We start from the raw sequence: 22,628 nt of genomic DNA, 5'->3' as shown, positions 1-22,628 counted from the left end.
TTGGAGAAGTCAGTGTAGAGAAAAAGTATAAGCAAAGCCATGTCCAGAAGGCCTTTTCAGCTGGCCAAGGCGGAAGACTAATGTTATTGTACATTGGCTGTCACCCTGCCAGCCCTCCCTCACTGATTTGTTTTCTCTTATACTCTCTCCGTCTCTCCCTCTCTCCCTTTCTCTCTCGCTTTCTCCCCCTCCCCCTTTCTCTGCTGACTGTTTGCTCAGGTGGACAGTGACACCATTTGGAATGAGCTGCATTCGTCCGGCGCTGCACGCATGGCTGTTGGCTGTGTCATCGAACTGGCTTCCAAAGTAGCCTCTGGAGAGCTGAAGGTGAGGTCTGGGTTGCATGGTGTGTGGGAAAATGAGGGAAGAAGCTGAAAGAGAGATGTTATTTTTCTGGAGTTGTGGTGAGGGTGGAAGAGGGGAGAGTGGGAAAGACGGTCACTAAGGTGTGGTAATCTAAATACTCTGCTAGGTAGTTGGCGGATTTTATTACTCAAAGCCTTCTGTCCACAAGGGAAAGCTTTGCTGTCAGTATACTGCAGTACTTCTTTTTTTTTTAAGAACACAGGCAATTAGAGAGCTACAGTCCAAGTTAAAATTACTCATAGTATGTGCATATCTGGCAAGTTGTGGAATTCCCCTTTGAAGTGATTTTTAATATGATTACTGAGTAGTATGTGTAACCTCAGAATACCACCCAGTGAGAGGAAAGGTAACTAGTGGATTTGCAAGTTATGGAGGAATAGGTAAATTGTTGATTAGGAAGGTAACGATCCAGAGTATGCCTTTCCATGAAACAACTTCAAACAGACTATGCTTCATTGTTCTTCTTCTCTCACCTTATTTTTCTCTTTTCTACATGATCTGAAAAGAATGATGTACAAACCCAAATTATCCCCAGTCTAAACAATTTATAAAAGCTCCAGACGTGACAGACTTTGACATTTTATTTGGTATTTTAACACCTTTATTTAAGGTACACCATGTGTAGCTTGAATGCAAAATTACCCCAATAAACATTGCTGGAGCTAACATGGCTTCTTAATGCAACTGTGTGTACATTTTCTTGTCCAAATACTGGTGGGTTTAGTCTTGTAACCAAAGTCTAGGTAGGAGATAAATATTTCAGAACCAACAATATAAGTTGAAATTAAATTATGGTGAATTTCCTTTGTGTCTTTCATCTCAATGTTACTTCAGTTAGGATTACAGTTGTACCTTAAATAGCATAGTTCAGTTAAGTATAGTACTTTTTAGCTCAATTTCCCACCTGTACATTGCTGTTTAGATGCTTACATTTTTATTATTGTCTGATTGTTTCCTTGTACTCGCCTGTCAATCTGTCTGTACCCATCTGTTGTCTTTTATCTTCTACTTAGAGTGTAAATTCATTGGGGCAGCATATGATCTTTTGTTCTGTGGTTGTACAGTGCTTAGTTCCTGGCTCCTATGTGATCTGATTATATAAATACATAAATAAATAAATAAACAAACAAGTATTAATGATTTGAAGCAACAAATGAAGAATCAGGGCATCTTAATATATGTCCATATTGTGAAGCCCTCTACTCAAGTTGAAGAGTAATTCTCCTGGCTAAATGTCAGGCCTTTATGCATAGAAGTTTGAAAACTGGGCCTGTTTAGTACTGTGTTTAGTATAGTTACAGTGTATTGTTCCTGGTCAGAGGGACCAATGAGGGACCTGTAGGGATTTTATCAAATTTTTATCTTTGTAAGTTGCTCTGCAGAATTTAACATAGTTTAAAAGGAGGACTAGATAAGAATAATCAGATATGTTTTATGTGCAGTCGACGTGACCAGGATCTGCTGCAAGACCTTTATTGCTTATCTCTATGGATTTATGGGGCCTTTCACACTGTGCGTGTCGTTGGTTGATCATCTCTATATAATGAATGGCTGATAATAATAAAGCATCAGCCACTGTAAGATCTCAGTTGCTACTGAAGTGGCAGCAGCCTACAAGTCAATATTTTAAGTCCAATGCTAGCCTGCTATTTACTTTTTCAGTAGAAGTTAAGGAGATCTTGAATTTGTCTAGAATTCAGGTACTCAAATTATTGTCATACATTTGATTGAGAGATGCAAAAGGCAGTTGTTAGGAGCTCTACTGATGAAGTCTGTATCTTAGATGTACTGAATTAACATATGCTCTTGTGGAATGAGGTGTAACAGTTAACTCGAACTAAGGATTTAGTTCGAGTTAACGTTTGACTGCCGCATGTAGCCACGGGCAATTAGTTCGGACTAAAGGGATTTAAAAATGATGCCCGGACGGGAAGATGCAAATAAAGCCCGGGATATTTAAATCCCGGGCTTCATTTGCGCCTTTGAATGCCTACATTAGCCTCCCTAGTTTGAACTAGGGGGCTAGTGTAGACATACCCCAGCTGACCCTGGCTCCGTGTGGCATTTCAAATTGGCAGTGCAGCATGGAGCCCAGGGTCAGCAGAGGACTCTGTGTCCTGCTCAGACCCCGGGCTCCATGCTGTGTTACTGCTTTGAAATGCGCGGGAGCCCATGCTGGAGACTTGTACATTTCAAAGCTGAAACGCCGAATTCACCCCAGAGTCAGCGAGACTTTCCGCTGGCCTGGGCTGCACACAGAGTTCTGCATTCCTCCTTCAGGGGCTCTTGTACATTTCAAAGGAGGAATGTGGAAATTCCATCGACTACTTGACTAGTAAATTAACTGTTACTTATCCTTAATTCTGGTACATACTCAGGCAGATAGCCCAGGCTACTGTCCATGCTGCCATTTGTTATAGGTTGGACCTCCCTTGTCTGGCACCCTTTGGAGCTGACCCGTCCCGAATGAGGGAATTTGCCGGATTTGCTGAGGTCCCCTGCCACTCACCTCCCAGTACACGCCCCCTCCCTGCAGTTGGCTCCACTCTGGCTCTACTGCCACTGGGCTCCAGCTTGCTGGAGCTCCCCTGGATGAAGCTTCCCAGCTGCCATGACTGCTTCTCCCCCACCCAACCAGGGATCCCCTCCTGGGATGGGAGTTCCTAGGGCTTGTTGGCTGTCCTGCTTTTGCCGCTCACCAATCCCGTTGCTGCTCCACGTGGCATGAACTCCCCAGCCTCCGCGGTCCTGTTTCTCCCCCTGGGGACAAGGGCTCACTGGTGCCACTACTGCCCTGCCTAGCCAGAGCTCCCTGGTGATGGAGCTCCCCAACCGCATGGCCCCACTTCTCCCCTGCCTGACCAGGGCTCCCAAGGATGGAGTTCACACTCCCCGGCACCGGTGCTCTCTGATCCAGCAACATCCATGGTCCTACTGGACCACGGATGTTGCCAGACCAAAGAATCCCGGATTTCTAAGGTTCAGCCTGTAGCTAGACCAAAGCTAGCTCAGGTATAGCTATATATGCTTCAATCAAAACTCTTGATGGCTGTGTAGAGATAGTCACTTCACCAGTACCTGGAGCAGCCCTGCTAAACCTGTTAGAGAAACAGCACAGAATCTCATCATTAGCTATAAATTGCTTTCTGTGGTAGAGTTTGTGTATTTGGTATTTGTTTAGCGATTACCAAATTATCATTACTAATAATGGTAACTTTTTAAAATAAAATTTTTTATCATGATGATTTATTGTCAGTGCTTATTCATTAGTAATGCTTTTCAGGCTATAAAATTAACTTACAGGTATAGATTAATAAGTAAATGAATACTATAATTGGTCATGTTTACACACTGCTCATAATTGTATTCTTGAAATATCTTTTTCATGCTGCAATATTAATTTTACTAGACATTGTCTTGAGAAAATGCAATCTCTTAGCCCTGGTCTACTCCAGGGCATTATTTCAAAATAACCCTCCTTAGGTCAAATTTATAAGCAGAGCGTCCACAGTATCAAGCCCATTATTTTGAAATAATGGGCCGCTTATTTCGAAATCGATACTCCTGCTTTCCTCAAGGAATAATGTTAATTTTGAAATAGTTATTTCAAAATAGCATTATTGTGGATGCTCCTGTGCCCCAATTTCGAAATAACTACTCCCCAGCGTAATTTGAACTAGTTATTTCCCAGTGCTTCCTGAGGCTCTAAGTTGAGGTAGCACATCCTGTCTCGGATTAATGTCGAGGCTTCTCCATAGTGGGGACACGCTATTTTGAAGTCAAATTTAGTTATTTTGAAATAACTTTCCAGCGCAGACATGCCCTCAGTGTCTTTCCCAGTTATGTAATGTGCCCTGGATTTCTTTGGCTACCTTCATACCTTTCCATTGACAAAAAATAATAGCTATGATAAAGTTAATTCTTGAGCTAAGGTAGCTGAAGAAAGGGGCTGTTTAATTTGGAACTAATTCTGCAGTAGGGGGCCTTTTGCAATTAAGTACTACTCAGTGTCAGTAAGATTGGAAACTGGGCCTTTAGAATCTACAGGAGTATTTCTGATATTGTTTTCTGCAGTTTCCAATATCCCTATTAAGTATTGCTGTAAGACAGGATTAATTATTTTAAGCACAGTACTCAAAATAATGATTTATCTTCATTTTATTTTTCATAACAATTAAAAATGTCAACATTGGCTATGGCAGTTCTTTTTCTGTGTAAGAAACACATAAGCCCCATATATTTTTAATTTGAAAATATGAAACAGAGGAGACATCTGCAATAAACTGTGAAGAACAGGTGGATTTTGTCTGGTTAATCTCTATTGTTTTAAAAGTTTCCATAGGTTAAAAGGCAATTATGTGCAAGAACACTCAAGAAAAAGGCTAAATAAGTTAAAAGATGATAAGGTCTGATACTATCTTGAACATCCGGTTAAACTGAACCAAAGCCCTTTACTGTTTATTCAGAAGCGCGTGTATGCGTGTTTGTTATAGTGCTTGCCATATTGAGGGAATTAGCACCATAAAATCAATGATATTATGCAAGGCCATGTTGACACCAAGAAACTATTTCAAAATTAGTAAATTTGGCTTAATAACTCCCAGTTTAACAAATTCGAACTAGTGTGTCCACACTATGGGGAAGCCTCGAAATTTAGTCCAAGGCTGGCTTGTTAATATGGGCATGGTACCTCAGACTTAAAGCTCCAGAAATCACTGTGGAATAATTAGTTCAAATTACCCTGGGGAGTAATTATTTTAAAATAGCAACACCAGAGAATCCACACAATTGTTATTTTGAAATACCTATTTCAGAATTAGTGTTTCTCTTGATGAAAAAGCAGGGGTACAGATTTTGAGTTCTACGGCCCATTATTTCAAAATAAAAGGCTTGGTAGTGTGGATGCTCCAATTATAAATTCAACCTTGGGGGAAGATTGTTTTGAAATAAAGTCCTAGTGTAGACCAGGACCATGTGAATAGAGTAAACATAATTTATCCCAAAATATTCTCCTTTGTTACTCTTAAAAAGGAGATGCATATATTGTGCATTCCCCCCTTCAATAATGCACCACTCTAAAGACTTTAAAAAAAATTGCACAGGCTTTCAGTTCAGATGCATTGCCAAAATCCAATTTGGGTAATCATGAAAAATATTGGTTAAGATTTTGCCATGAGAGAAAACGTACTAAGATCTATACAAAACAGAAGACTGCATAGTTATTTACTAGTCAGAAGATGGTCTGGATCATGGATGGGAATATGGATCTGCATCTGCTGCAAAGAATCTTTATAAAAAAACTATGTGAAATCAGCAAAGACAAGATAAAGAGAAACAAAACAAGAGCTATACTGTTAATCTCTTAAAAACGGGAAACAAATCTTTAAAGAGCATACTACGAAGTTACAGAGAGACTGATTCAGACTTCGTTGGAGATGCCTGTTAAGTTAGTGGGCTTTGGATTAGACCCATGTATTTGAATATGGTATTTACAATATTCTCTGAACCACTGTCTCACCTCAGTCTACAAAGTAGACAGCCAGACAGGATTAAGTGCATGAGATGCAAAAAAATGTGCTAGTTTGTTAATTTTTTTTTTGGCAGTGCTGAACTTCGGTACCAGCTGATTTGCAGATAGAGTTGCATGTTGTAATGTCCATATTGTTTCAATCATCATGAAAGAGTTTAATTAGCTGAGTGTCACTCGAACGTGTGTTGATGTGTATAATAGATATTGGGGGGGAAATAGTTTATTTTTATCTTCCCATGTTTATAATATGTTATACTATTTGAGTACATAAAACTATAGTCTTTCTGCTTGTTGCCTGAGGTAAGTTAGTAACATAACAAATTAATTTAATCTGTACCAATTTTCCTAATCCATGCAGGTATAGAGTATGTTATATATTGATTATAGAAGGAACTGCTACATAATTTATGTTTTACTTTATCAGGTATTTGTATGATGCTCTGTTACTGATAAGCAGTTCTGTAAGTCTGCTTCCAATGTCATAGTAAAGGGGGGAAATGAACAAATCTCAAATGCATCCCTATTGAATTACACTGAAATCAAGTCTGTTGAAGTTGATGGAGCTATGCCCTTTTTACACTGGGTGCAGTAATGTCACACACTCTGGTGAAGTACAAGAAACATAAAGGTATAAAGCATGAAAGATTGTGAGCCAGATTCAGGAAGTGCAATTTTCACTTTCTCCTGGAGTAGCAGTACCACAGAGGCAGGATGGTAGGGATACCACTGTTATTCTCTCCAAGGAGTTCCACAGAGGAATGGCAGTTTTAAAATCCAGTCACAGATCCACAGTAACAAAAGGAAGAGGATTGATTTAATTAATTCCCCTGTAAACCTGGCTCTGCCTGCTCCTAATCCTCCCCTACCCAGGCCATGGTCCCTCCAAAGCTCTGCCCCGAGATCCCACCTTTGCTTTTGCTCTCCCTCTCTCCTGAGGCTGGCAGGGGTACAGCTCCAGCCAGTGGCTTGAAGCTTGGGGCTGGGACAGACGCCAAGGGCACCTCGGCCCTGTTCTAGAGCCTTGGGCTGGCCTGGTAGAGGTCGGGCTGATGTGGGGTTAGGCCAGCTGGAGCAGCTTGGGCCCACTGGTGTGGGCTGGCTGGAGATCTGAAAGAATGAATGAATGGATATGAATGAATGTCCATGGCAGGAGAGATTTTCAAAGGTATGAAGGGCAGTTTAGTGCCTAGTTCCCACTGACACTCAGTATTAAGTTCTTTGCTGTCATTTGTGCCTTTGAAAATCTCTCCCTGTGCCCATTTCAAGAGCATCCATGCTCACCAAGTTAAAAAAAAAAAAGGCTGGCAAACACAAAGTAAATTGCTATCATCATAATTGCTTTGTTACTGTTGTATTGTTTGTTTTGTATTTTTTTAATAAAAGCTGGCAACTATAATTGCCTACTATGGCTTTCTATATAAACACTATTTACTAGACTTACTCTTCTTTTAGTCTTTTAAAAAATGCATTCAGAAACATCTCTTAGATGTTTTCTCCTGATAATTATGGCTATGTTCATAGTTAACTGATTGCTGTTATTTTATACAGCAATACAACTTCAATTATTCACTTGAAGAATCATAGCAGCTATCCTCCTCTTCCCATTGTTTGCCTGATTTTTAATTAAGATGGTTAATATACATGGCTAGACTGGGCAACATCGATATAGACATCTTAGACTACAAGTCCCAAGTTGCCAGTTTCCTCCAGTGCAGTCATCTGTACAGAATCTTCAGGAAAGTAGACAAATAGCTGTGAATTGCTCTTTGATTTCATTATACAGTTACGTGTTGAATGGTAATTTCTTGTGTTTCTGGCCTCTGTTGGCTTCTTCCTTGAGAAACAATGGCATTCCTGCATGTTCGTTATCATTTCCTTGGCAAATCTACATGCTGCTTGTACTACTCTGTTAATATCACAAGTGCTTGTACAGAACATCCTTAGACCCCAAAGGGCCAGATGTTAGCTCCTGCTTTGGCAAATAGTCTGTAAAACTACCCTAGACAGACCCCATCACTCTCGTTCCTTCCACTGTGGTGTATGGCATGCCTGGGGGTCATGACGAAAGGGGGTAATTGGATCCTCATCAGTGATAACAGAGGGACTGTTACAAGTTGGTGGGATTTCCAGCAGCCCTGTGACTACTCCCTGTTACACCAGGGAGCTGACAGTGTCAGAGACTGAGGAGCTTAAGATGACCTTTGCCAATGGAGCTCATGCACAGCTGCAGATTTGGCTACAAAATTATTTTTAAAATAATGTAGGCCTGCTATATTAAAAGTAAAGAAATACTACTCTAAAGGATGTTGTTTATGAAAGCATGGTGAACTTTGTCATACACCCAGCTAGTGTAGTCTAACCAGAGAAACGTACTGATGTCTTATGTCAATACTGAAGCCTTGTGCACCCAATTACTATGTAAAAGTCCCCAAAATTGATTAAAACAGAGCTAAAGCCCACCCATTAAAATCAAAAGAATGTTTGGATGACCAAGAATGGCATTTTGAGTACTGCAATTGTTAAGCATTATTTCCCAGCTTCGCGCTGTTTTACTATGTTTATTCAAAAGAAAAGACAATGAGGGCTAAGTTTTCAAAATCAGCCAGCTAACCTATATTGGCAAAAAAATAGGGCTTTCTTTTTTTTCACACAAGTTGTCTCATTGGGATGCTCTAGTAGTGACCTGCATGGAAAACTTTCCAGGGTGCATTTATTTGTCCTCTAGGATTAAATCATGTGAAACTGATTTGTAAAAATCCCAAAAGTACTTTGTCAATGTACAAGTGGGTTTAAAAATGTCATGCTGCACTGGTTTTGTATTGAACTTTTTTTTTCAAAGAAATCCCTGCTTCTTGACATCATAAAAATATTTTACAAATGCTGTACAGTTTTTGAACAAGATTTTCCAAATACCATTCATTTTAATACAATAATTATACTTAAAGGAGTCTCCTCACCGTTTGGAACTCAGCGAGTGCAACACCCCCTTCATGGTGTGGCCTGCTGTGGGCTCCACAACCTATGCAAAAGCAAGGGGGAGACTCTTCAGCCAGGGTGGTAGGCTGAAGCTGAACATCTGGCCAGGGAATTTGAGCAACCAGAGACCAGTACTATAGGGAGAGCACATGCAGGGGCAGTGCTCATCAGAGAGGCCTTGAAAGAGAGTTTAATGCAAGGCCAATTCTAAGATTCTCCTCCGTGTCTCTGTGTATGGGACTCCTGCATTTACTGTGTGGCTGTGTCTAGACTGGCCAGTTTTTCTGGAAAATCAGCCGCTTTTCCGGAAAAACTTGCCAGCTGTCTACACTGGCCGCTTGAATTTCCGCAAAAGCACTGACGCTCTCATGTAAGAAATCAGTGCTTTTTGCGGAAATACTATGCTGCTCCCGTTCGGGCAAAAGTCCCTTTTGTGCAAAACTTTTGCGCAAAAGGGCAGTGTAGACAGCCCAAATTTGTTTTCCGCAAAAAAGCCCCAATCGCGAAAATGGCGATTGGGGCTTTTTTGCGCAAAAGCGCATCTAGATTGGCACGGACGCTTTTCCGCAAAAGCGCATCGTTATAACGCGAACTCCGCGCCAATCTAGACGCTCTTTTCCGAAAATGCTTTTAACGGAAAACTTTTCCGTTAAAAGCATTTCCGGAAAATCATGCCAGTCTAGACGTAGCCTGAATGTCTTTCTTCCCCCACCCCATCCTTCCTCTGCCCTCCCTTCCCACCTTCCCCCGCCTCCCACAGAGCAAGCAAACACAAGATTCTACACAGACAAAAAGAATCATAGGCACCTTCATTGGTTGGTTGATAATGTCCCAGCCATCCAATATCGTGTTTTAAACCATTTGCATGAGAATTAAACTTGAGAATGAAGTGGAATTTCAAACCTTTTCTGTGTATTTGGCTTGTGGAATGGGTTTGTACCAAAACAGGAACTTGGAGATCCCTTAATGAGTGTCCAGGGAGGTTAAAGTGTTCACCAACAGGTTTCTGTACGTTTCCTTTTCGGATATCTGATTTGTGTTGATTAATTCTTTCCCATAGAGACTATCCAGTTTGGCCAATATACATTGCAGTGGAGCATTGCTGGCATTTGATGGCATAGACCACATTACGGGGTGTGCAGTTAAATGAGCCTCTGATTTGGTGGCTGATGTGGTTAGGTCCAGTGGTTCAACAGTGTTGTTGATTAATCTAGTGTTAATACTCTTCCTTTACATTGCAAACTGATGGTTCTTATCTGCTTCTTTTAACTCTCTAGTCTTTAGGTGCTAACAAACTATTCGTTGATTTTCAGTTTTTCTTGTTACATACTGGCTCATCATTCCCTTTGAAATTTATCTACCCACTGCCTCTTTTTCTCCCCCAACCCTTCCAATTTTTTCCTTCTTCCCTCCCCCACTTCCCTTATTAATTTTTGGTTTTGGACATCCAACACTCCGGTCATCTGAAGAAGTGGGCTGTGCCCATGAAAACTCATTATACCATCTGTATGTTTTGTTAGTCTTTAAAGTGCTACCAGACCATTTGTTGTTTTCAAAGTTTTTTTTTATTTTGAAATTAGCATTATTCCTCAAGAAAAGCAGGAGTACAGATTTTGTACTAAGCAGATCGTTATTTTGAAATAACTGGCTTGGTAGTGTGCTCCACTTATAAATTCAATGTTAGGAGGGTTATTTCAAAATAAAGCTCTAGGGTAGATCAGGGCTGAGAGGGAGCCTTCATCTTAGGTGAGGAAGGGAATGAATTCCTCCTGTTTTTCTTTCCAGTGACAAGATCACATATCCCTAAAATGCATCTTCTCTGAATTGAAAATTTGACTATATGAGTCCTCTGTCATTCCCAGTTTGAGCATGTGTAGACTTTATGCCGGTGATTCTCAACCAGGGGTATGTGTACATCAATGTATCGAGATACCAGCCTCGTTTTACAATAGGCTACATAAAAGGCACTAGCAAAGTCAGTACAAATGAAAATTTCATGCAAAGACTTTTTAAACTGCTCTATATACTGTATAGTGAAATATAAGTACGATATTTATATTCAGATTTTTTAATTTTATAACTATATGGTAAAAATGAGAAAACAAGCAATTTTTCAGTATTAGTGTGCTGTAACATTAGTATTTTGTCTGATTTTGTAAGCAAATAGTTTTTTTTAAGTGAGGTGAAAGTTGGGGTATGTAAAACAAATCAGACTCCTGAAAGGGGTACAGTAGTCTGGAAAGGTTGAGCACTACTGCTTTATATCATCTTAGTGGCAGCTCTACTGCTTATCTTCAGGTTTAACCAGAGAACTAAGTATATAATGCCACAGACATGAATCTTTCCTTTATATGCATATATGTCAGTCAGTTCACATATAATAGTTTCTATATCCTGATATAAATAAGTGTATGTAAAAATGTTTTTAATTTATGTGTTCACTTAATTTTCAACATACTGTTCTTTGTTAGTCTATCTCTACAGTGTATTTTTTGCCTTTCTGTCTGTCACTCCAAACTGTTCAGAGCTCACAGTCTGATATTTAAATATCGCCTATATTAGTTGTGCTAATATAGGGCATGTTCATACAAAGCTTGAAGTTAAAGGAAGAGTGAAGTGTTCTATCAATTGTATGAATGTTGTTTTTTAATATAGTCTGTTAGCTGATAATCAGTGTTGTTCAATATGGATTAGATTAAACTACCTGGAGTTACTATGGGCGGGCGGTGGGGTCCTGCCAGGGGTGCCCCGTATGAGGGGTGGGAGGGAAAGAACACGGGATCTAGGGTTTGTGGGGCGGCCCAGCTCACGCCCAGGACTGCAGGTGCTGCAGGGGGCAACAACCCCACCGCCCACCCCAAAACTTTTGTCCCGCTATGTACCGCACCATGGGGCCACGCCAGGGGCTCCCGTCTCCTGCGGGCCACAGCGAGCAGGTGCCGGGCTCTCCGCCACGTGACCAGGAAGCTGCGCTGGACCCCGGGCTGCTCCCAGCACCACTGCCACCGCCACCCCTTTGGGTTCGCCCCGCTGCGCCCACAACCACCCCCTAGCAGCAGCCACGAGCTCCAGCCTGCCGCTCGGCCGAGGGGAGGGGCCCAGGCCTAGTGACATCACAGGCCAAAGGGAGGATGGGGCTCCCCCACCCCGGATGCACCTGCTCAGTGGAATGGCCTGGTAGAGGCCTGGTAGAGGCGAGTGGGGCAGCTGCCTCTTGTAGTGCCGCCCCTCCCCTCATGCCTCCACCGCCGGCCTTAGAGAGTGACTGTCCCTGCTGCTTCCCCCGGGAAGCCGCTCCTCCCCGCACTGCCAAAAGTACCTTAAAACCTTCTCCTGCAAAGTTTGGTTGCGGTAGTTCTTGTAGTGCCCAAGGGTATGTCTACACTACCCCGCTAGTTCGAACTAGCGGGGGTAATGTAGTCATCCGCAATTGCAAATGAAGCCCAGGATTTGAATTTCCCGGGCTTCATTTGCATAAAGCCGGCCGGCGCCATTTTTAAATGCCGGCTAGTTCGAACCCCGTGCCGCGCGGCTACACGCGGCACGGAGTAGCTAGTTCGGATTAGGCTTCCTAATCCGAACTAGCTGTACTCCTCATTCCACAAGGAGTACAGCTAGTTCAGATTAGAAGCCTAATCCGAACTAGCTACTCCGTGCCGCGTGTAGCCGCGCGGCAAGGGTTCAAACTAGCCGGCATTTAAAAATGGCGCCGGCCGGCTTTATGCAAATGAAGCCCGGGAAATTCAAATCCCGGGCTTCATTTGCAATTGCGGATGACTACATTACCCCCCGCTAGTTCGAACTAGCGGGGTAGTGTAGACATACCCTAAGTTATTAGTGCACAAACATTCTCCTTTATATATTAGATTCACTGCTTGACCAGCAGCATAGGGTTTTTATTCTAAGAAAAATATAATGTATCTCGTGTATTTTGGATGCTCATAGGGGACTGACAGGGTTAACTACCCTAAGACATCTAAAATGAGCCTCTGGCCTCCAAACGGATCATTCTAACAATTCTCCTTGCCTTTATGGATTGCCACAGTAAAGAAACAGAAGAGAGGAGTGTACAGTGTATCTGTCATGCTGTCAAAAACAGGAAAGTATCTCATTTTCTCCCCTTTAGATACCCCCATGATGTATTCTGTGAGATAATCATCTTAATTATATTGATCTTTAGGGAATGCTGATAGGGTTAGATAATAATGAGTTGTGAACTGAGCAGGGGCAGTTATAATTCTTGCACTGATATTTCCAAATTCTTTTCCAAAGTTGAAAAAGCAAAACACACATGCCATATTATGGTGAATGATGCCTCCTTGACTGTGCGTTTTCTGGGTTCTCTACCTAGAAGTACTTGAATTTATATATACATTAGATTTTCATAAATGGTAGAGTGGAGAAATGCATCCCAGAATTTGTCTGAATGAGAACAAAATTTGTTACACTCATTTGTGAAACATATTTGGGGGGGGGGGGGGGAAACAGGCCACAAAAAGCCTGTGTGGGCAGAGTACTCAGATATTAGTTAAAAGTATAAAAAATGGTGGGACAGTGATAGGCTAAATGCAGCGATGAATTCCTAAAACGAGGCTTACACTCTCATTCTGATTCATTATACTTCAGCATTCAAATATCATGAGTGAGATCCCCCAAATCTATTACATTGGCTTTTAAATGATTAATTTTTTTCAATAATAAATTTGGGTTATTTATAATTTGTCACCTGATCTTTGAGCCTTCATGGTTCATATTTTCAAGTTTTTCTCAGCAACCATGAGGACTAGAAACTTTTGTTTTAAATCACTTGACTCCAAGATTTGAGGCTTTATGAAAAACACCAGAACTGGGTAGTTGATTATCCAATTAACTGAAAAGCAAAATCGTATAGGTTAATGCTATAGACTACACACATTTCCCCCCTTGCCAGTAAGCAGGCTGGCCAGCAGCCCAGCTCAGTCCCAGCTTGTGCTGGGTCTGGGACCTACCCCTGCTGTGGCTCTGAATTTAAAGTCTATTAGGAGCCAGGTGGGTAAGCAGCCTGGCTCAATTCTGACTCGTGCCAGGTCCAGGAGCTCAGACCCCTGCACTGGACAGGGGCTTCTGCCACCCCATGCTGCTGCCTTTGTATCAGAGACAGCAGTGTGGAGTGACAGGCAGCCGGTCTGCCAGAGGAGTTGGTTTTTAAACTGACTCCCCTTTCAGAGCAGCTCCCGCCTGGCACCCTGCGCTGCTGCCTCTGAGAAAAAGGAATGGCAGGGGGCTCCTCGGGAGTGGGGCCAGAGCTCAATGGCATCTGGCCTCACCCTGAGGACTATAGAATAGTCGAGTAACCGATAAGAATTCATGAGGTTAATCAACTATTCAATAAAGTTTTAAGCTAGCAATTTAGGAGAAACATTGGATGGCTGACAGCAACTAGCTTGAATCATACTTAGCCATCCAATCTTTCTCCTAAATTTCTAGCTTAAAAATTTATTTTTGACTTTTTGGTGCACTTTTTAATCATTTTTAGTCTTTTGGTATGTTTTTAGAAAGATTGTCTTTTTAAAAGGTTTTTTATTTTATTTTTGTCTTTTTGGTCTTAAATCTAATGTGTTACAACTAAAAAAAATGCCAAGGTTCGTTTTGATCGGCTTATGTATTTTGAGCTAGACTTTTTTACCAAATGTTTTAGGAAGGGCTTCTGGAAAGTTCGATGTGACTGGAATTTGTGTAAGAGTGTTCAAGGTGCTAGGTGTACAATTGAGAAAAAGGGTTGAAAGAGAAGGCAAGGAACACAAAGAGCTGTCACAGAACACCAACTGCCTACCTATGGGTGCTGTACACATTATAGTTGCAAGTAGGCTTTCGGGGGAGTTGAAGGAGCTATGGATGTTGGTGGGGAATTCATTTGATAGATAAGGGTAGTGGGGAGCGCTTTGTTGAAATATTGGAAATGGGTGATCTAAGCTGGCAGTAAGTCAGGGCAGACCTCTACAAAGTGGAGGTGAGGTGAAGAGCCTAGAAAATGAAATTGCTAATTCTTTGTAGCCTCTTTGTTGTTAGTTCTTCGGAACCTTAAAATAGTATTTTTAAATGTATTTGCAAATTTGGGGTGGGGAGCTAAGCGCGGGCTGTGCCCATGGAGGAGGCTTTTACAAATGGGAGGGCGGTCTGTGACCAGGGGTTTAAACATCAGTGGGGAGGGCGAGCAGGATTGGCAGGGGATTCTCAGGACAGACTGGGGAGAATTGCCGGCTGGGGGGGAGCACTGGGCTTGTGGGGCAGCCAGTGGCGGCCATGAAGGTCTCCCTCTGGGGGCGGCAGTATTATGGGCTGGGGCACACCTATGGCACGACTGAGGTCTGCTTGCAGCGCATTCATACCTGCAGTGCTACACAGTTAGCTCCCCTCCTCCATGAGCCCAGGCTGACCCACGACAGCTCCTGTGGTCAGGCCAGTGCGGGGAGGGCAGCAAGAGGCAGTGGCAGAGTATGCCTGCTGTGTTGGCCACAGTGGCAGTGCCTCCACACAAGGAGAGCCGCTCAGCACAGCACTGAGCCAGGTGGCAGAGCACACCTGCAAGCGCTGGTGGGGGTGGCCACATTGGTATGTGAGCAGGAGCGGCAAGTTGAAAATCCCATGACAGACAGCCACTTAATAGAAAGATTGTCTAATTAACTGATATTTAACGTCCCTTGGTGAGTATCAGCAATGGCTTTGTAATTGCCTTGGGTTTTGGTTTTCATTGTTGGTGATTCAGTCTACAGTAGTGTTCCGCAAAGTGGGCCGCAGGAAGTGGTGTGGCCCAGGAAACTGCTTCCCACAGACCCCCCCTTGGAATTGGCAAACTGGAGTGAATGGGAGCCACGAGGCTCCTTGATTATGGATTCTTTATGTAAACAAAGTGGTGTGGGCCTGCTAGCAGCTATCCCAAAGTGGGCCCACATAACACTTTGAGAAACACTGATCTACAGATAATTTCTGTTCAATTGCTAAGGGGGATACAGCTAAGAATTGACACATATATTTGATGTGTAAAAAATTAGTGGTCCTGTAAAACAAAACACTCTTCTTCTTTTAAAGAAGTGCTTGTGCACACAAAATTTTGTTAAGTTATGGTCTAACACTGCAACCCCTTTGAGGTATTTGATGTGTGTCTTTTTCATAAACTCTGAACATTTATGTGGAAATTAGGGGTACATCAATGAAAGATACTGCCATGTGCCCTGAATTCTCTATGGGTACGTCTACACTAGTCCCCTAGTTCGAACTAAAGAGGCTATTGAGGGCGACCGAAATTGCTAATGAAGCGCAGGATTTAAATATCCTGTGCTTGATTAGCATAATCCCAGCTGGTCGCCCTTTTGGAAACTGACTAGCCCGAAGTAACTGCCTGTGTCTACATGCAGCAGAGAAGTGGGATTCCGAGATAAACCCCTTAGTTCGAATTAACTGTTACTCCTCATGGAATGAGGTTTAACAGTTAATTCGAACTAAGCTGTTTATCTAGGAATCCTGCGTCTCTGCCGCGTGTAGTTACTTCGGGCAGTTACTTCGGGCTAGTCAGTTTCCAAAATGGCGACCGGACGGGAATATGCTAATCAAGTGCAGGATATTTAAATCCCGCGCTTCATTAGCAATTTCGGTCACCCTCATTAGCCTCCCTAGTTCGAACTAGGGGGCTAGTGTAGACATACCCTAACTGAAGAGTAGTGAAATTGCTCACTACGTTGCAGGATTGCTCCCTGTGCAGCTGTCTTGAGCTCCCTGTAGTCTGATAACAATGTTGTAGACTCTACAAAATAGTGCATTTGGCATCTTGAACTGTTTAGCAGTAGGTTATATCAGATGCTATTGCAGGATAACTTGGTGCTAAATTAGCCTTCATAAGGCAACTGCTATTTATATGTTCAATAGCCCCTTTTTTTTCTAAGAAAATGGATCTCACATACAGCAGTATAACTCCATTGATTTACTTGTAGTTACTCATTATTTACACCTATGAAAGTGAGAGAACAATCAAGCCTATCAATTGTGGTTGTTTTTCTAGATAAGGACTGCAGCACTGAAACTCAACCAGCCTCCTTACTTCTAATTAGAATAATTTATCAATAAAAGGCATATATATTCAACCCCCTTTGAACATAGCCTACAGTATATTCTTAAAATCCATTTCTGCATTTTGTCTGAGGCATTTGAAGCACTCCTTGTGGACCACTTAAAATATAGGTCTGGCTGCCAGAATTACACATTGATTAGAATATAATTTTTAATCTCCTTTGGCTATGGTTATAAAGCAGTAGTTAAACACACAGGAGTCCAACTTTCCTCCAAGTTGCATCTGTGTAAACCAAGAGTAAATCTGTTGAAATAATGGAGTCACTCCTAATTCACACTGGTGTAACAGGAAATAGAATTTGGCCTAGGTTTTGATTAACAGTTTTTTCCTTATGATAGCAAATTATTTTCATGACTATACAGCCTACATTTTTGAACAGCAGTTGTCTTGCAAGGATTTATTGATCTTTCCTTTGCTTCATGTGGGGGGTGGGGGGAGATACTTTTTTTTACATGATGCATTGCAGTGAATCTGTAGGTTAAAGAATCCCTTCATCATTACTACTTCTGATAGCTGCTGTGTATGAAAATGTTCTATAAAATTCCAGAATGTGTGTTAGAAACTGACTGGGGGAATTCAATAAAGTTGCAAGCTTTGGCAGACCTCCAAGATTAATTTATAGACTGGAGAAGAATGAGATTTTGATTGTCCTCCTTTTCTACTCTTAGGAATTGCCATTTTTGTGTGTGAGTGTAAATTTATCATTTAGTTTACACTGACAGTAGAGCCAACATTGCCAAACCATTGTATGTAAATACCAATGTCTCCCCCCATCCCCTCCCTGCCCTTTATACTGTTTTATAGTCTGTAATGGATCTACAGGGAGCAATGTAATTTGGATCAAATGTTCATCTGGGTGGATCAGTGATACTTTTTCTCTACCAACTATGAATTCTGGACCTAAATGAATAAATCAGTTCTGCTTGTGTCATACAGAACAATAGCTATTGTGTATATTTGCCAGCTAGATGCTATACAGCTCCAAAATATCTTATTCTAATTCTGGCTGTATTAGAGTCTGTCTCTTTGCTTCTCTTTAAGTTGTGATATATATGCAGCTGTGACCACATATATTGTTTCTGCTAATTCTATGAAAGGATAATGGGGGCTGCAAAACGTGCTCAAGAGCCTATAGCGGATTCCAATTCTGTTTGCCTGCTGTGCTGTGTTATACAGAGAAACCAGCTTTTTTAAAAAATCTGATAATTGAAAACCTATCTTGTTCTTACAGAATGGTTTTGCTGTTGTAAGGCCCCCAGGCCATCATGCTGAAGAATCAACAGCCATGTAAGTACCAGGGAATATTGCCCATCTTGGAGTGTTAAGGTTACTGGCAATCACCTGCACTGTGCATGTCTCTGAAGAACTCTAATTGTTAGCAGATGACTGAAAAGGCTTTCTAGGTACTCCCAGAAGCAGATTTATGGCTTCAGAGATCTTACAGAATTTTTTTAAATGCCCTGAACATTATTTATAACTGTTTTCCTGACTGATTTGCTTTCTTATTTCTGTTCTTCTCTATTCCACAGGGGGTTCTGCTTTTTTAATTCAGTTGCAATTACTGCCAAATACTTGAGAGACAAGCTAAATATAGGCAAGATATTGATTGTAGATCTGGTATGTATTCTTGGCAAGCATCACACTTTCAGTGCATCTAGATAAAAGATAATGAATTTATATTTATATGTCAGGCTTTCCTGCCTTATACTTACAAGAAATAAAGGTGTGCATTTCCTTTGAATCTAGGAACTCATTAATGCCAGGATGTCAATACTGAAACTACAAACATCTATGCTTCACTTTAACGGTGTTAACAGCAATTTGATGAGAAGAAGGCACGGAGCAAGGCAACATTTATGGTTCTTAAACAAATTGATATTTCCACTGTTAAAACAACCCACCAGAATCCCAAGTTTACTTTTCCCCACAGAATACAGACTTTAAATAGTCTGATATGCTTTAAAGAATGCTGTTGCTTTGGTAACCAAATTGGCCACTTCCCCCATCTGCTTGTTGAGTAACATTGATATTATTAAAACAAATCAACAAGTCATTCTCTCTGAAAAGTTTTCAAATCATATATGCCAGTTTTGGATGATTCCCTGCAGGAGAGCAAAATGATTAAAAGTTAGCCTCATTGGATTAGTGTTGTATTTTAATAGAATGAATTCTTACACAATAGAGTTATAATTTGTTTAACAGATGGTTTATTTAAATACAGATGACATTTGGCATATTGTCTATATTATTTTCATGAATAATGAATTGGGGCTTTACTTCATACTTAACGGATCAGCCCAATACACATCCCAAAGAAAGCTGAATGTTGATTTATGAGCACCATTTTTGTTTTGCCTACAGTTCATGAGAAGGTGTAATAGGTTGTCTGACAAAGCATAGACAGGAAATGAACCCTGGCATCAAAACCTAACCTGTTACATCTGCACTTAATTAATTTTTGCAGGTGATAAAAGATTTAAAGACAAAATATGTTAAAGGTTTTTTGAAGTGCATAGCTTAATAGTCTAAATCTTGTTCATATCTGCACTCATAATTAAATCTTATTGTGAAGTCATGGCCTTACCATCTAGCGCTTTTGTTCAGTTAAGTGCATACTAATAATTAAGGAAAAAGTGAGGTGAGAGAGGGGAGACTGGGCGAGAGAAATAGCAAATGAAGAAATTTATGTTTAAAATAATTTAAAAAGTAATATTGATACTCTTGGAACAGTTTTCAAATATGTATCAGAAGTTAATGCTATGGTTTACGAATCCACTGATGGAGAGAAAAAATAGTGCAAATAGCGTTCTGCAGAAACTAATCAGGATTCGTGTACAAATTCATTGCCACAGTATTTTGAATCTATTTGTTCACTGAGGTTATTCAAGGGGTTGGGATTTAATAGGATGGAGCAAATTTTAAGTTTATAATTTCCTAACAAGCCTAGGCAAAGTTTAGAGTTTGTTGATTTTTGCAGTGGTTATTTGCTTATAAGTGTTACAGTTATCCAGTCAGGGAAAATAATTATAAACATGAAGCCTATATGATCAATCAGCACTAAGAAATCTAGCTTGAGCTTTGAATAGCAAATAATGCTCAGTTCCACTCAGACTCTGCTTCACAAAGACTTTGAGCTGAGCTAGTACAGGGAGCTGACACAGAAGACTTCATCTATGGAACAGTCTCAGTCGGGTCTTGGATTTCCCTGAGGGTCAATGCAACTACATGTTTCCCCTTCTATGAATATAGAGGCAAAGCCACAATTCATATGCAACTTTAACGATGTGATTTTTGGCTCACCTGAAAGATAACATGGACTCATAATTATGAGGGGGTGGGAAAAATTGGCACCCTTGAGAAATATTACTCTGCTGACCTAATTCCCAGTATAGATAGTGCTACATCAATAGATTTCTTCCATTGACTTAGCTACCACCATTTGGGGAAGTGAATTAACAACAGCAATCAGAGAACCTCTCCCATTGATTGTCTACACTTACCACAATACAGACGTACCCTGAGATTTCTAAGTGACCCTCAACACAACATGTTTATAATGGCTAACACAGTGGGCCATGTAGTTGCTACTGCAATACAAATGTTAAAAATAAAAATAATAATTAATATTCAGTCCATTCCTTAAAGCTCATAAATGTTTTATATATATAACTTCTATTTTTTCATTTTGAAACTTTCCTTCTCTTTTTACATCTAAACCACAGACAAAACACCTCCCTTTCTGCCTTCTTTTTTTTATTCCTTCCTGTGAATAAATATCAATTTTTGTGATAAGCTATAGTCTCTGAATAAATCATACATTTCATCAAAGGAGGATAGGCTCAGAACCCAGCCCATGCACAAAACATGTAACTGATTAAGTATAGAATACACTATCCTTACCATGCCAGTATCTGTCAACTTTGTGGCATTTTTGGACCATTTTGGTTGGCAAAATTTAAATTTACTATAGAAAACTATTTTTGCAGTATAGAAGGTTAAGAAGCATATAAAGAGCCCAAGTGTCTGTTTAATTCCTATAATTTAAATTGTCAGAGCAAGAACATTTTAAAAAATCCAAACCCACAACAGTAGAAGCCAACTTAAGATTGGAGAGCACAGGTCTTTATAGAATTTATTTTTATGTCCCTTTAAATGGTATCTGGTGCCTAGAAATCACAGCAAATAAGTGAATGATGAACAGATGGCAATTTTGTTGAGAGTTTGTGAATAAAATATCATCCAGACCCAAGGATGCTTGTTTATAGTGAAAATGCAGTCAAAGCATTAAGGTTGCTTTTCCAAATATTTTGTTTACTCTCATTGTGGAATACCTTCTTTTAAAAGTCTATATTTTTACAACTGATGGCATAAAGAAGCAGAATCAATATTTGATTAGTTTAGCTTCTTATAAGATCCAGTGTGGATGTTTAGGGGAAAAAAACTTTAGTTTCCCTCCACCACAGTGCACCTGGGTTTTCCCTTTGCCCTTTTAAAATCACAGATGTCTCTAACCATATACTGTACTGTGCAATGAGACAATTGTGAAGAAACAAAAAAAGACATTTGAAAGTTTAAACTGCCATAGATTGTCATATACCCATGCTCTAAATATTTTTTTTAATGTTTTATTTAAAAAAAGAGATTTCTTCTGCGCTGCTGGTCGGACTGTTATATAATGTTTGAAATATGCAAATTGACTATGGGCATTCCTGAGTTGTGAAAGGCATCAGACTGACTCTTCTCTGCCATATGATTTAATAGCTAATGAAATCATACTGCTATGTCTTTGAGTGTTGCCACCATGATTTTGCAAAAATGAAGTATGAAGTCCTTTCTGCATCTGGCATCTTTTGATGTGGATCTAACTGCTGAGGGACTGCTAACTGAACTGAATGTTTCAAGAAAGCCAATTTACTCAGCTGGTCGCAAAGCCTTTGACCTCAGTAGTGGAACTTGGCAAATCAATGAACACACTTATGGTTAGTGTTCTGTCAAGAATTGCGAAAATGCTCTGTAAACCATAGATCCTTCTGCAAAATACTAGTTTGTAGTTTAAACATTAGTCTTTCTTCAGAGGCCAATGAGGCTAGTTAATTAAGCCTGAGGGGTTATGAACTGTTGGCAGTTAATAAGTCATAAAATTCCTCCATAAAACAGGATGCTAGATTCCATCACTGAGGCAAGGAGTACAAAGAGCCGGTGTATAAATATCTAATTGTACAAAAGGACTGGGATTTCTCAATGACTGCTCATCTGGAGTCTCCAGGGCATGCTCACTGTGGTTTCCTGATTTTTAGAAGCCAGTTTAAAAAATGAGTGCATTAAAGAGTAATTTGCCTGTAAGTTCAGGAAGTATAGGGGTGGAGGACGGAGCAGAAAAGAGAATGAGGAAAATAAGAGGGAGGGGAAGAGAGACAGAGAGAGAGCGAGAAGAGGCAAAAGAAAGCAGCAGTTACCTCTACTTGCCGAGTTGGACACCTTTGCATCTATCATCTATTTTTTTCCCTTTTAGGATGTTCACCATGGCAATGGTACACAGCAGGCTTTTTATGCTGACCCCAGCATCCTGTATGTTTCCCTCCATCGCTATGATGAAGGCAACTTCTTCCCTGGCAGTGGAGCCCCAAATGAGGTTAGGTTTATTTCTTTAGA

At 40.7% G+C, this 22,628-nt stretch overlaps 1 protein-coding gene across 1 annotated transcript in view; it reads left to right on the top strand.

The window, feature by feature from the left end:
- The window catches only part of LOC102446906 (histone deacetylase 5), a 186,707-nt gene that overhangs the window by 19,545 nt on the left and 144,534 nt on the right, over positions 1 to 22,628 (top strand). The window contains exons 2-5 of the mRNA XM_089776668.1: positions 220 to 327; positions 18,208 to 18,263; positions 18,506 to 18,593; positions 22,489 to 22,608. Of these exons, the coding sequence (XP_089632794.1) occupies positions 271 to 327; positions 18,208 to 18,263; positions 18,506 to 18,593; positions 22,489 to 22,608 (321 nt within the window). The 5' untranslated portion in view covers positions 220 to 270. The remainder of the gene's footprint in view (positions 1 to 219; positions 328 to 18,207; positions 18,264 to 18,505; positions 18,594 to 22,488; positions 22,609 to 22,628) is intronic.

The sequence above is a fragment of the Pelodiscus sinensis genome, chromosome 2, assembly GCF_052426305.1.
Source record: "Pelodiscus sinensis isolate ZL-2025 chromosome 2, ASM5242630v1, whole genome shotgun sequence".
Lineage (NCBI taxonomy): Eukaryota > Metazoa > Chordata > Testudines > Trionychidae > Pelodiscus > Pelodiscus sinensis.
The sequence above is the reverse complement of the archived record's forward strand: the minus strand, read 5'-3'. Positions and strand labels throughout refer to the sequence as shown.